Below are 13,779 nucleotides of genomic sequence, written 5' to 3' on the forward strand. Positions count from 1 at the left end.
TTGCCATTTATATATCTTCTTTAGTGAGGTGTATGTTCAGATCTTTTGCCCATTTTGTAGTTGGGTTGTTTGTTTCCTTACTGCTGAGTTATAAGCATTCTTTGTATATTTGAATACAAGTCCTTTATCAAGAATATTTTATTTTAACATAGTCAAAATAATTTATTTGCTGGCTTTTGTCTTTGGTATTAGTCTTTAAAAAGCTTTCTCTGCCTTCAGGTTATAAATATTCTCTTGTATTTTTTGGCAATTTTATGATTTCATTTTGAGATATTTAAAAAATCCCATTTTTTGGAAAATATTATTTTATATTCTCCTCCATTTAAATCCACTTAGATATAATTGCCTTGCCTAGTTTTGACAACCGTGCAATGGAAAACTGGGGACTAATGATATTTGATGAATCAGTATTGTTGTTGGAACCGAAAGATCAACTGACAGAAAAAAAGATTCTGATCTCCTACATTGTCTCCCACGAGATTGGACACCAGGCATGTGGTAAAATGTTCTTTCTATTTCACGTGAAGTTATTTTCCAGGTGCGCTACCAAAATAGCATAAAAACCCCAATAAGACCCTGCCATCTTTTAAAATACCATATTTTAAAAAGAAAAACATCGCAAAGTATGACAGTGAGTAAAAATGGGGAAGACTCAGATTCAGGGGGGATTTGAACTACTGGTGACAGATCATAGGAAGGAGACTGTACAGTTTGTCTGAGGGCTGGGTATTTACATCCAACAATTAACTTTGCTCCACAAAGTCCTCTTCAGGAAAAGTAAGCCATGCAGACACAGGAGTATTTTATTTTCATTTCACCTAAACTAAGGGCTATTCAAAAGGATCACTGAAAGCTATGCACATTTCATCAGCAGATTGTTATAAATTTCTAGTTGTTGTTGCTCTTGTTGGAGAGAGGTTAAATGGATGCAGGTAATACATTAGCAAGGTGGCAATAATTAACCCTTGAGCTGCATTCCCAATGGTTATGTAAACGACAATCCATTTAATCAGATCTATTTGCTTTTGCATTGGGATTTTAGAAGTTTAGCTGTTTAATTTGATGAAGATTTTCATATCTGCATTTCAGTGTCTGCTCCATTAATACAAATCTGTTAAGAAAGAAATAATCTCAACGATGTTATCTTAGTAATGAGGCTCCATAAGAAGTTTTGGAAAAGAGCGGTTTACTAGGATTGACTGATACCCTGGTGCACAGTAAAACACACACATTCACAAGTTTTATTAAGTCACCCAAAGTGTCCTTTTTTAATGATAGCCTAAGTGACACATTGTTTTGCAATACAGGCTATTAGTAATTATAGCTGTTATAAGAATTTGGTTAAATACCAGGCCTTGGGTTTGTTAGTTTGGAAATCATTGTTTTTCTTTCCTAATCCTGTTCATCATCCATTTGGCACTGTTTTTTTTTTTTCCTGTTCAGTTCAAACAGAAAATAATTACAGCTGAACCATATTGCAGAACATATGATTACTTGAGTGATTTGTACATGGCACAGATCAAATTATGTTCTTAAAATATAAACAACTGCTTAAAGTAAAATCCAGTTGCAGCCTATTTAGAGTATAAGGTACTAGAATTAGTAGGTGGCAAGTCAGCATTCAGGGCTTCTGTTTTATGGAACTAAAAACAACTTTTGAGCCAAGTGGACAGTTTAAGAAATGCTATTCTAACTGACCTTATGTTTAAACATCGCAGTTTTAAAACAAAAATTGCTTTTAATCACTGAACATGGAATATTTCCGAGAAATGCATGACTAATATCTCCTTATGTGAAAACAACAACTTGTTTTTTTGCTGTCCTGTCTTCAAGTTTTGTTATTGATGACAAATAAATTTTAATTATGTCTTTTGACCTTACATTTACTTAACATGCAATTACAATGAATATAACTTTAAAATTAAATTTAAGAAAGCTCTTTTTTCTTCTCATTTCCAAAAGTGGTTTGGAAACTTGGTTACCATGAATTGGTGGAACAACATCTGGCTCAAGGAGGGTTTTGCATCTTATTTTGAGTTTGAAGTAATTAACTACTTTAATCCTAAACTCCCAAGAGTAAGTATGTTTATTAAGTTTATTTAACATTTTTCTCCTAATTATAGAAGTAATGCATATTAATTCTTGAAAATGTATAAAATACAGGAAAATTCAAGAAATAATAAATTACCTATAATACCAAAAATAATTTGTGTTATCGTTTTGATATATGTTTTTAAAAAATTCCAGGCTTTTTATCTATTGTAAATGTTGTTGAAAGTGGGAATTACATAAAATTTTATATTGCTTTTTTTACTTCATATTCTACTTCATATTTCTACCTATTCGTATTTCCACTTCATAATCCTGAGCATTTCTACAAATCATTAGATCTTTTTTAAAAAGATTTTAAATGACTACCTAAGATTATTTTCACTTATTCCTACTATATATATTTCTTATTCCTACTATATGGACTATATATGTATATAGTCTAGGTCTTGCTCTGTCACCCAGGCTGGAGACAGGGTCTTGCTCTGTCACCCAAGCTGGAGTGTGGTGGCGTGATCTTGACTCACTGCAGTCTCGACCTCCTGGACTCAAGCAGTTCTCCTACCTCAGCCTTCCGAATAGCTGGGACTACAGGCGTGTGCCACGATGCCCAGATAATTTTTGTATTTTTTTGTAGAGATGGGGTTTCGCCATATTGCCCAGACTGGTCTCAAACTCCTGGACTCAAAGGTCCACCAGCATCGGCCTCCTAAGTAGTGGGATTACAGGCGTGAGCTACCGTGCCCAACCTAGACTTTATTTTAAAGCAACTGTAACAGTAGTGTATGGCTTTTATGATAAGTAATATGATATTTCATATTTAATACTATTGCTGATATTGTTTTGCTAATTTGAGTAAATAGTAATATTGAAAAATAAATACATCCATGTGCAAATCTAATTCTTTCAACTGTAGGTTTTACTTCTGATATTTAATTTATTTAGGGTAATTATGTAGTGCTTTTAGAATGCCATGATAAAACCAAATTGATTTGATTTAACTATCTAAATGTTTAGACTTAATGTTATCTTTTGGTATAAACCTCACTTCTTTTACAAACCAGAGGTCCTTTCTTGGTTTGCATCTTCTTCCCCTCCTCTCTTCTGTCTCCTGTAACCTCTCTGGTCCTCAGGATTGCTCCTTCCTGCCTCTTTGCTGGTCCCCGTCTCATCTCAGCTCCTGTTGTTCCAAGGCTGGATTATTGACCTCTTTTCTCCTCCCTGCCTTCACTCATTCAAAGTGTTTATTAATATTTAATGCTATCTCTACTTGCTGGATCTTCTTTACAGGCTAAATCTATTCATTCTGAAGGAAATTCTAAGATGATATTCTTTCTATTATTTTGGAAGTAAGCTTTCCTTCTTTTATGAAACTTGATAATGGACGGTAGGTAGATGGTACTTGTTTTGGTTGATAGTTTGGCAGGAAAAAGAAGTTGACAAGCCTATCTCAGTGCCACAGAAACCTTTTAAAAAATCTCTTTTTATCTGTTTGTGAAATCACAGATCTGGCAGGCACTGATGTAGTGCAGTCTTTTAACACCTGAGTTCCATGCCACCTCCCCGCCCTTTACAGACATCCTATAAGAGTCCCCCAGCCCAGTCACTCGGCAGCGCCTCTCTCTTCCTCCCCCTGGACTATGCACAGGCCCTACTTGTCCTGGAGGAAAGTTTGGATGTCATTATATAGATCAGGAGACTGAAGTACTGAAAGGTTAAATGACTTGCCCAAGGTCATTTGCCCAATCGGGACAGGCCTGATTTTATAACCAGCTATCTGGGTCTAGTCTGATGACAAGCATGATGATAACAACAATAATACTGTATTTACCATGCAGTGAGTACTTAGAACTTAAGTGCCAGGCAGTGTGAGCACTATACATACATCATCTTATTCAGTCCTCAAACCAACCGTATGAGTGCTGTTGTTATTTCGATTTTAAACATGAGGAAACTGAGGTATAGAAGCATTAAGTAAGTTGCTCAAGGTCTCATAGTTATTAAATGTCAGAACTGAGATTCAATTCCAGGTCATGCCAGCTGCAAAGCCCATGCTTTTAACCACTGTGCTCTATGGCAAAAACACACTGGATTGTTCTTATCCTCAAGAAGCTAATGGTGTGTGTGTGTCTTCAATATACAATTCTTTTCATATATATACTTTATCTACATATAGTATGTGTTTATTGTCTTAGCTGTCTCCAACAGTCCTTTCCACTTACTCTATGCCTACAAAATCATTTCTATCTCTCTTTCATAACTTTTATTCACTCATGGTTAGTGCCATCTCTAACTTCTTTCAAAAGCAGTTGGATATGTCCTAAGTTAACTCTGTGGATAGAGTTAATAAGGGAAAAAGTTTAATTCCCGTAAGACAATGAAATTTACTCTATTTTCTTAAGTAGATAGAATACATCATGAACATCAATTTCAGTTACCTCTTATAACAACTAAAATGGTTAAGGTTTTATCAGTATCTCGCAAAACCTGCCAAAAACATCTTCCTGGTATTTTTGAAGCTAAGATTACAATGTTAGTCTCTTTTTGTACCTTTTAATTATTTCTTTTTATCATTAGTTTGTTAGTCACTCTTTTCTATATCTCTTAGTTGCTTGTGGAGCTGAGTGAAAGCGTCAGATCCTGGCGATTGAGGACATTGCCACGTTCTTTGTTCTTAAAAAGCTTAGCTTTCCTTTCAAAGATTTTTGGAGATCAAGAACTTTAACAAACTCCTTTTAATCTAATAATGTGATTGAAATTGAGTAACAGAATCATAGACCCTTAGGCAGAAACAGATTTTCAATTTCTTTCTATTTCGAGGTCTAGTTTCAGCTGATATGAATGGATTATGCTCAAGGGTCAGAACATTAAGGACAAAGGCTTTCTGGAACTCTGAAGCTCTAGCCCTGACATTGCCACTCACTGACTTTCCTCCACCTTCCTGCTGCCTGATCTAAGAAAGCAGCAGACTTGGTGAAGGGAAAAGGTACACATGGGCACTGCAGCCATCAGATGTTACTCTGCCTTTACTATGATGGTAAGCTGAGGCAGGCAGATGAACACCTCTGAGCTTTACTTCCTCATTTGTAAAATGGGTTTCATGCAGTCATTCAACAGATGATAATGGCATCTGCTAGGTACTGTTGAGGCAACTACCACTAACTAGGTGCTAGTTTTATGTACTTAAATAGAATTATTTATATTATCTCATTCAATCCTCAGAACAATTCTGAAGGATAATAATAAAAATAATGATAAGTAATCACCACAGTGGTTAACCCTTATGGAGCATGTCCTATTTGCTATCTGTTGTGCTTGTAACATTATGAAAATTAATTTAGTCCTCATAATAATCCTTTGAAGACATTGTTGTTTTACCCATTTTCAGATGGCAACTCAGTTTCAGAGAGATAAAGTTGGTGGTCTTTGATGAGTCACCTAACTCCTAAAGGACGGAGGAAGGATTCGTACACAGGCACTTTAACTCCAGATTCTGTGGTTTTTGTTGTTGTTGTTGTTGTTGTTTTTTTGAGACGGAGTCTCACTCTGTCGCCCAGGCTGGAGTGCAGTGGCCGAATCTCAGCTCACTGCAAGCTCCGCCTCCTGGGTTTACGCCATTCTCCTGCCTCAGCCTCCCGAGTAGCTGGGACTACAGGCGCCCGCCACCTCGCCCGGCTAGTTTTTTGTATTTTTTAGTAGAGACGGGGTTTCACAGTTTTAGCCAGGATGGTCTCGATCTCCTGACCTCGTGATCCGCCTGTCTCGGCCTCCCAAAGTGCTGGGATTGCAGGCTTGAGCCACCGCGCCCGGCCCAGATTCTGTGTTTTTAATCATCATGATACTCTGTACAAATTTATTACAATAAATAGTGTTATATTTCTAAGGATAACAGTAGATTCTATGCTGTGTGTGGTGGCTCACACCTGTAATTCCAACACTTTGGGAGGCCAAGGTGGGAGAATCTCTTAAGCTCAGGAGTTTAAGACCAGCCTGGGCAACATAGCGAAATCTCGTTTCTACTAAATTTTTTTTTAGTTAGCTGGGCATGGTGGTGCACCCTTGTAGTCCCAGCTACTCAGGAGGCTGCAGTGAGACGATTGCTTGAGCCTAGGAAATTGAAGCTGCGGCAAGCTATGACCACACCAGTGCACTCCAGCCTGGGCAACAGAGTGAGACTGTCTCCAAAAAAAAAAAAAGGAAGAAATTTTAATAGGCCTTCTCTGACATATTGCAGCTCGTGGGACAAATTAATGGTGAATATTCAGATTCACATTATCTAATCACTATATGCAGTAGGTAGTTCCTTTTGTTGTTGTTGTTTTTGTTTTTTTTTAAGCTGACATCATGTTTTATGTAATGTTTCCCTCCAATAGAACTGAAACAGGCTACGGACAGCATCACCTTATGGGAGGCCCAGAGTAGAAAGACCTCTAGGGTGTTGAGGAAGAGGTGTCTGTCTCATTAATTACCTTGTATGGTTATAGTGATATCAAGAAGATTACATAAAACCTTATGCCAGGCAGGCAGAAGAAAGAAAGATAAACAATCTGTTCTGATAGGGTTAAGGGAGACCCACAAAATGTAGAGAAGCAGTATGTGCAAAAATGTTCATTAAAACTGGTTAAAACAGCAAAAAGCTGAAAGTAACTTAAATGCCTAGCTAATAAAAGGGAAATGATTGAATCAATTATGGGCCATTGACCCGATGGGTTATTTTGCAGCTATGTATTTATATAGTTTAAGGTTTTTCTTTTGCAAAATTTTTATCTGCTGTACTTTGAAAAGAAGAAAATCATCTTGATTTGATCACACTGAGATAATCACTATTAAATTTTGGTTTGTTTTCTTTCAATTTATGTTTCTGTTTTCTTTATAATGCAGCAGCCATTATAAGGGATAATTATAAAGATGAGGTAGCAAAATTGTAAAATGCTATAATAAGTAAACGAGCAAGATAAAAAGTTTTTACAACTATGGGAATAAATAGTACATAGGAAAAATGATGGAAAATAACTACACTAACATTTTAACGGTGGTGATCTGAGGGTGCGATATTACGAGTGATTTTATTTTCTCTATTTTCTACATTGTGCTTATAGGTCACCAGTGAGACACTCTCAAGATGCCTTGAGTGTTAAACTAATAAAATCCATGCTTACTGATGACTCCTCCAAATCCTTGCTACTCAGTGTGATTCTCAAACTAGCAGCATCAGCATCATCGGGTTGTTTATTAGAAATACAGGCTCCAACCCAAACCAACTGAATCAGAAGATGATTTTGACAAAATCCCCTGGTGATCCTTATTCATGTTAAAATTTGAGATGTATTGCTCTAAATGATAGGTTTCCTTATTTCCAGAAAAGCAGAGTTTGATAATAGCCTAATTAATGGTATTACTAGCCTAAAAATAATGTTCTTATAGAAAGGGATTGATAAGAACATTGGCAAATGGAAGTGAAACAGGTTTTGAAAATCTGACGCTGTCGAAGGCTGAGAGAGTCAACTTGCAGATCCCAAAGATAGTCAGTAGGGACTTGAGGGTTCCTGTGGATCATGAGGGGTTCACCTGGTTCTCCAGGCTATGAACATGTGTCAGTATAACTTCTCCACTGGTCTTTGCTCTAGCTCTGTCATCACAAGGCTCTCTGGCTATAAACTGGTTTTTCTTCTAGCTTTACTTCAGGGAGAAATTGCCCTTATCATGTGTCTGAGAGAGAGCTAGTCTTTTGAAGAGTCCTGTGATTCTCATTAAAGTGTAATAAATTGCCTTATCTTAATGCATGAGCCATAAACTGTAGTATCCAGATTTATTTTCAATTTTCATTTATTACATCAGCATCTTTGTGAATTTGTAGATCTGGCATGCTTTTAGTTTGTAAATATTCATGAAAGAGAGGCTGATTAATTTTAAGGAGTTATTGATAAAATTACTGATGAAATTTTAGATAATTAAAACCACCTTAAGGAAGGCCCTTTCAGGATGGCATGGACCTCCCTGTGGGAAATGTAGGTGGCTTTTGGAAACTGTATTAACTTTGTAATTGACTTTTTAAAAACTGAAATGAAAAAGGATACAAATGGGAAAGAAAGTGTCTTATAGTTTTGTTATTCAAGGAATCCTGACTTATTTGGCATCTTTCAATTCAATTGACACTTCTCAATTACTGAATTTTCTCCCTCTTCAATATTAGTTTTTGAAAGTATTTGAGGACCATAGAATTTTGGTTTTCTGTGACACCTCAGGAGTTAATGTTGCTCAATCTTTTCCTTTATAGAATGAGATCTTTTTTTCCGACATTTTACATAATATCCTCAGAGAAGATCACGCCCTGGTGACTAGAGCTGTGGCCTTGAAGGTGGAACATTTCAAAACAAGTGAAATAGAGGAACTCTATGACTTATTTACTTACAGCAAGGTAAAAGCAGTTAGAAATTTCCTTTGGCTTTGTACTCTTGTAGAAAGTTGCATAAAATGGATTCTAAGGGTCCTATATCAATATACAACTTAAAACTTTTTATGAAAATAACCTTATTTTAATTCAATACATAGGTTTCAGAAAACATGATTAAATTAATTCTCACCTTGCAAATATCAATCAAGCCCATATTAATGCTTGGATCCATCAACCATAGACTTTAACAACTTGCTACTTTTAAGGTGAACCCTTCTGCTTGATGGAAATTTATTCTTGCTATGTAAAGATCTCAATTTTTAAAAATGTTATGTACTCTGCACTCTTTACATGTAGGACATCTGCTTACCTTTTACCTCTTAATTAGTGTACTATTTTATTAGCACATTCCGAAATAATTCAAACATTCAACTAAAATGCAAAATGTAATCAGGAGCACAGCTCAGAATATTGCTTATAAATATGGAATGTGTCAGTATGGGGATATTGAATTTCGTTCAAATAACGGAGAGCTTCTTTTTTCCTAGGGAGCGTCTATGGCCCGGATGCTTTCTGGTTTCTTGAATGAGCATTTATTTGTCAGTGCACTCAAGGTGAGCTTGCAAAATAGTTGTTACCTGGATGGCAGTAAACAGAAATTGCTTTGGCATGTTATTTATTTTAACCTTAACTTTTCTATTTTTACAGTCATATTTGAAGACATTTTCCTACTCAAATGCTGAGCAAGATGATCTGTGGAGGCATTTTCAAATGGTAATTGTCCTGCTTTCTGACATGTTCTTGCTGAGTTGTTTTGTATGATACTGGAAAAGACTGGGAGGCCATGGGTGAATGGCAGTTCCACAGAAAAACAACTTTGTCTTGTTGTAGAACTCCCTTAGGTCATGGGTAGTGTCTTTAGTCTTCACTATATTTCCAGTGCCCAGAACAGAGCATGGAACATGTTAGATCAATAAATATGTGTTCATATTTATTGAATGAATTAATTAAAGAACCATTCATATATAAACAGAGTTCCAAATTTGTCCCAGAGGATCACCCACTGCAGGACTACTACATAAGTGAGGAAGAGAATAGCTACCGAGCTTCTTTTTGGACATTGCTACTTCAAAATGTTTCACTGATAACCTTACCTGCTTTTGTGATGATTTTTTAAAACAGGCCATAGATGACCAGAGTACAGTTATTTTGCCGGCAACAATAAAAAAAATAATGGACAGTTGGACACACCAGAGTGGTTTTCCAGTGATCACTTTAAATGTGTCTACTGGCATCATGAAACAGGAGCCATTTTATCTTGAAAAGGTTAAAAATCAGACTCTTCTAACCAGCAAGTAGGTAGCTTTGCTCTTCTTTGTCTTCACTTTCCTTGGGGTGAGCTCTGACCCAATGGAATCCAGCCTGTAGGTGAAGAAGCATTACGCCCGCTGGGCATACACACTTCTGCAATGTGACTGTGTACTAGGGTGAAGCAGAGTCCTTGTGTCCAGGCAAGGCCAGAGACCCACAGTTAGGGATTCAAGACACAGTGCCCCTACCCTGGGATTTAGGGTTACATCAACGACCCAAGCTGTGGGGTATTGTGTGTTCCTCTTCGTCCCTCAGACAGAGGTAATGAATTACTTGGGATTCTAAGTTGGAGACAATAAGATAGAGCCATAGATTGCCACATGTTAGTGAAGAGGAAAGGAAGTCTTATTGCAGAGTAGTCTTCTCTTCCTTAAAAATGAAACTGAATGGTAACTATTTCCTTGAGGAATAGTTCTGTGCGGGGGTGTGCACATATGTGTGTGGATGCGTGCATTTGTGTGTTTGTAGCCATACCCACAACATTAGAATGATGGCCTTTAGATTCTGTTAGACCTGGGTTCAGATATTGACTTCTCAAAAATTCAAACCTTAGGTGTTATTTAAGCTTTGTGAGTTTCAGTTGCCTTATCTATAAAATACACGCAGTAGCATGTATCCCAAAAGATTGTGTAAAAGTGAAAAGAGTATAAAATAGCCTAGACTATATCCCTTTCTTCTTCTCTTCCCTTTCTTAATTTATTAGCTGATTTTCAACAGTTTTTGGTAGTTTTAATCTTCACATTTCATTGCAGTATCAGCACAAATGAGTAATTAATTTTCAAATACCATCACCAAAATTTTCAGATAGTTCTACTCTTTCTTTAAAGCCTGGAGGCTGAGGCGGGAGAATGGCGTGAACCCAGGAGGCGGAGCTTGCAGTGAGCTGAGATCTGGCCACTGCACTCCAGCCTGGGCGACAGAGCGAGACTCCGTCTCAAAAAAAAAAAAAAAAAGTTAAAGCCTTAGGAGAGAGAAATGGGACACTCAAAAGTTCCTTCTCCCTGTATTACTCTGCGATTTTTGAGAAGACCTGTGTGTCTTCGCTATGCAGATAAACACAGACCCACAGCTGACAGTCTTCAAGACACCAGGCTTGTGAGAGCTTAACAAGATTGGAAATATTGCCCAAACTCTGAGTAGAGTATCTCTTCCGATGATGAATGTGCTTCCTGTGGTTGGCTACTTCATCCAGGTCACATCCAGCAATGTGGGAAGAATGCAGACATTCAATAAATATAAATGTCATGGATGATTCCTGTTGAATACTTTTCAGATGGGGAGAATGCTTGAGGCTGAAAGTATTTTGAAGTGATTGTCAAGCTCTTTCTTCTAAACTACTTTTCACCTCTCTGGACATGGATGGATTTGGGTCTGCTTGCAGCATTTGAACTACCCTTGAGTGAAGCCAGGTGTCTATAATTTAACATACACAGGCCTTGAAGGTTTCAGACATAAGAGTTTTAGTAGCTACCTAAGTTATAAAAGGAAGTAAATCCATAAGACATAACAGGAGAGAGGAGTAAACAATAGCGAAAGTAAAACTAGCTTGTAAAAACAGTGGTGAGTAATCCTCTCTGCATATCCAGAGAGAATGACCAAAGAACCCGAGTTCTGTGTGCTATTTCATCGTCTCTTTAATCGTGGCTCAGAGTGTATGTTTTTATGTTCGAAAAGTAACTAAAGTTTTTATTTTCTTCCAATAAGTGACACATGGATTGTCCCTATTCTTTGGATAAAAAATGGAACTACGCAATCTTTAGTTTGGCTAGATCAAAGAAGCAGTAAGTAACAAATTTTAAAAACATCTTTACATATATGCACATCTAAAGGCAGGGAATAAAATACTGAAATGTCTAGCTTTTGAAAAGCTATCTCATTTCAAACTTAAATATTCTTGTTGAACATAGAGTTTTAAAGAAAAGTGTCAAATCAAAAGCTATTACATGTGAGAAATATATAATGACCTGGTAAGAGCAATATATATTTTAGAATTCCTTTAATTTTTTGTTTTATTGTTTATTGTTTAGAATTGAGTATGTAGTATAAATAGGTATTAAAACCTTTTTTAAATGTACCATTTCAAATTATTCCCATATTCCTTTATAGAAGTATTCCCTGAAATGCAAGTTTCAGATTCTGACCATGACTGGGTGATTTTGAATTTGAATATGACTGGATATTATAGAGTTAATTATGATAAATTAGGTTGGAAGAAACTAAATCAACAACTTGAAAAGGATCCTAAGGTAAGGTTACTTTTGATACTTTTAATTAAATATAATTTATAATGCCTTCTCTAGTGTTTTAGAGGTTGAACATTCTGGTAGGAAGAGATTCTACCTTCATCCCCGCCCCTCACCTCCAGGCTTACTAAAGATTTTTTTTTTCTTATTCTTAGCAAGTGGAGATTTTGATTAAATGTGTTGTGTTTTTAAACATTCATCTTGCTTTTCCAAAACAACCTTTCCAGGTAGGAATCAGGATGCATTTTCCTATTAATCATTAGTTTTGTGATCTTCGGCAAATGACTTAAATGTCCTGGTTCCATTTCTTCGTTTTAAAATGAGAATATTATTCTATTTTATTCATCATGAGGATTAGAGATGATGTAGGTGAAAGTATACTTAAAATTTCTAAACCCATAATAGGTACTCAGTAAATGCTAGAAAATACTAATTTTACTTCTAAAAACATATTTCCACTCTCCCTCAGAAGAAAGAAGTTAATTCACAAAACATCAGTAATAATCCAATATCACTTTATATCATAAAAAAACTGTAAGTAATTATGCAGTGTATAAACACTAAAATGTTGGCCAGTTCTAATCAATCAGATTTTAACTGGATTAAACTAAATTTCCATGAGTGGAGCTGGACGCCGGCTTAGGAGTCAGTACTGTTGTCTCTGCTGTGACTTGCTGTGAGCCCTTGGGTGGTTCATTTAGACTCCATTTACGAAACTGGAGTGTTGAACTAAAAGATGTCTCTGTGGTAAGTGTCTCTGTGTTTGAAGGTTCTCTGAGACACACAGCAGTTTCTCTAGCATATTGGTTTAGAGCTTAGATTCTGGGTCAGGAAGACTTATGTTCCTGTTTTGTTCATTGTTTGCCAGATGTATGGCACCTTCGAGCCAAATCTCCCCTTTTTAAGAATATGTGAAAAAACAAAACAAACCAAAACAAACAAACAAACAAAAAACTCTCTTCAGTATTCCTGGAGGTGAGGGGTGGGAGTGGAGGTGGAGTCTCTTCCTAACAGAAAGATCAACCATTAAAAGGCTAGAGAAGGCATCCTGGTTGTACCTCAATTTCTTATATGTGTAATAATGGGTGTAATATACCAAACTTAAAGGTTTATCGTGAAAATTAAATAAGATAATATATGTATTATGTTTAACAAAGGCCTGACACAATTCAGGGATTCATAACATATTCTGTAATTAAAACAAATTATTGGGATTTTGAATAAAGCTACAAAGGCCACTTACAATAATATTTTCTTTTCAAATCTTTTCAAAACGTCTAAATTCTTATTACATTTTGAAGGGCATTCTAAGCCATGAAAGCACGAGGTTATACCATTATAGTAATGATTTATTGAAACCATTGTAGATTTACTTATTGAAAAACAGAGGCAAATTATTTCTACAACATAATTGGTGAGCAAATAAAAGAGAATCTTTATGATTAATATTAATCTAGAAAACGTGTTAGTATTGCCAGAAAAGAAATTAGACTATACCAGCTGAAGAATTTAACTTGACTTGCTCGGACCCTTAAAGAAATGCTGTGAAGATAAAGTTTTTGAACCAAATAGATCACAGTGCTGAGAGGTGCTGAAGGTATGATGTAGGAGGCCTTGGGCCCCCTTAGCGACTGAGCTGACAGCAGAGTCTTATGGCCTGGCAATGCCAGGGAATTCAAATAGGAGTCTAAAGAATTACACTGGCAATTGGCCCCTGCCATT

General features: G+C 36.3%; 1 protein-coding gene across 1 annotated transcript in view; it reads left to right on the plus strand.

Annotated features, from left to right (window-relative positions):
- LVRN (laeverin) overlaps positions 1–13,779 on the plus strand; it is a 73,352-nt gene that overhangs the window by 36,264 nt on the left and 23,309 nt on the right. The window contains exons 5-12 of the mRNA XM_025388134.1: positions 337–491; positions 1,963–2,076; positions 8,327–8,467; positions 8,992–9,057; positions 9,152–9,217; positions 9,626–9,798; positions 11,519–11,595; positions 11,921–12,060. Coding sequence (XP_025243919.1) covers positions 337–491; positions 1,963–2,076; positions 8,327–8,467; positions 8,992–9,057; positions 9,152–9,217; positions 9,626–9,798; positions 11,519–11,595; positions 11,921–12,060 — 932 coding nt within the window. The remainder of the gene's footprint in view (positions 1–336; positions 492–1,962; positions 2,077–8,326; positions 8,468–8,991; positions 9,058–9,151; positions 9,218–9,625; positions 9,799–11,518; positions 11,596–11,920; positions 12,061–13,779) is intronic.

This window comes from Theropithecus gelada, chromosome 6 (genome assembly GCF_003255815.1).
Source record: "Theropithecus gelada isolate Dixy chromosome 6, Tgel_1.0, whole genome shotgun sequence".
In the NCBI taxonomy this organism is placed as follows: Eukaryota; Metazoa; Chordata; class Mammalia; order Primates; family Cercopithecidae; genus Theropithecus; species Theropithecus gelada.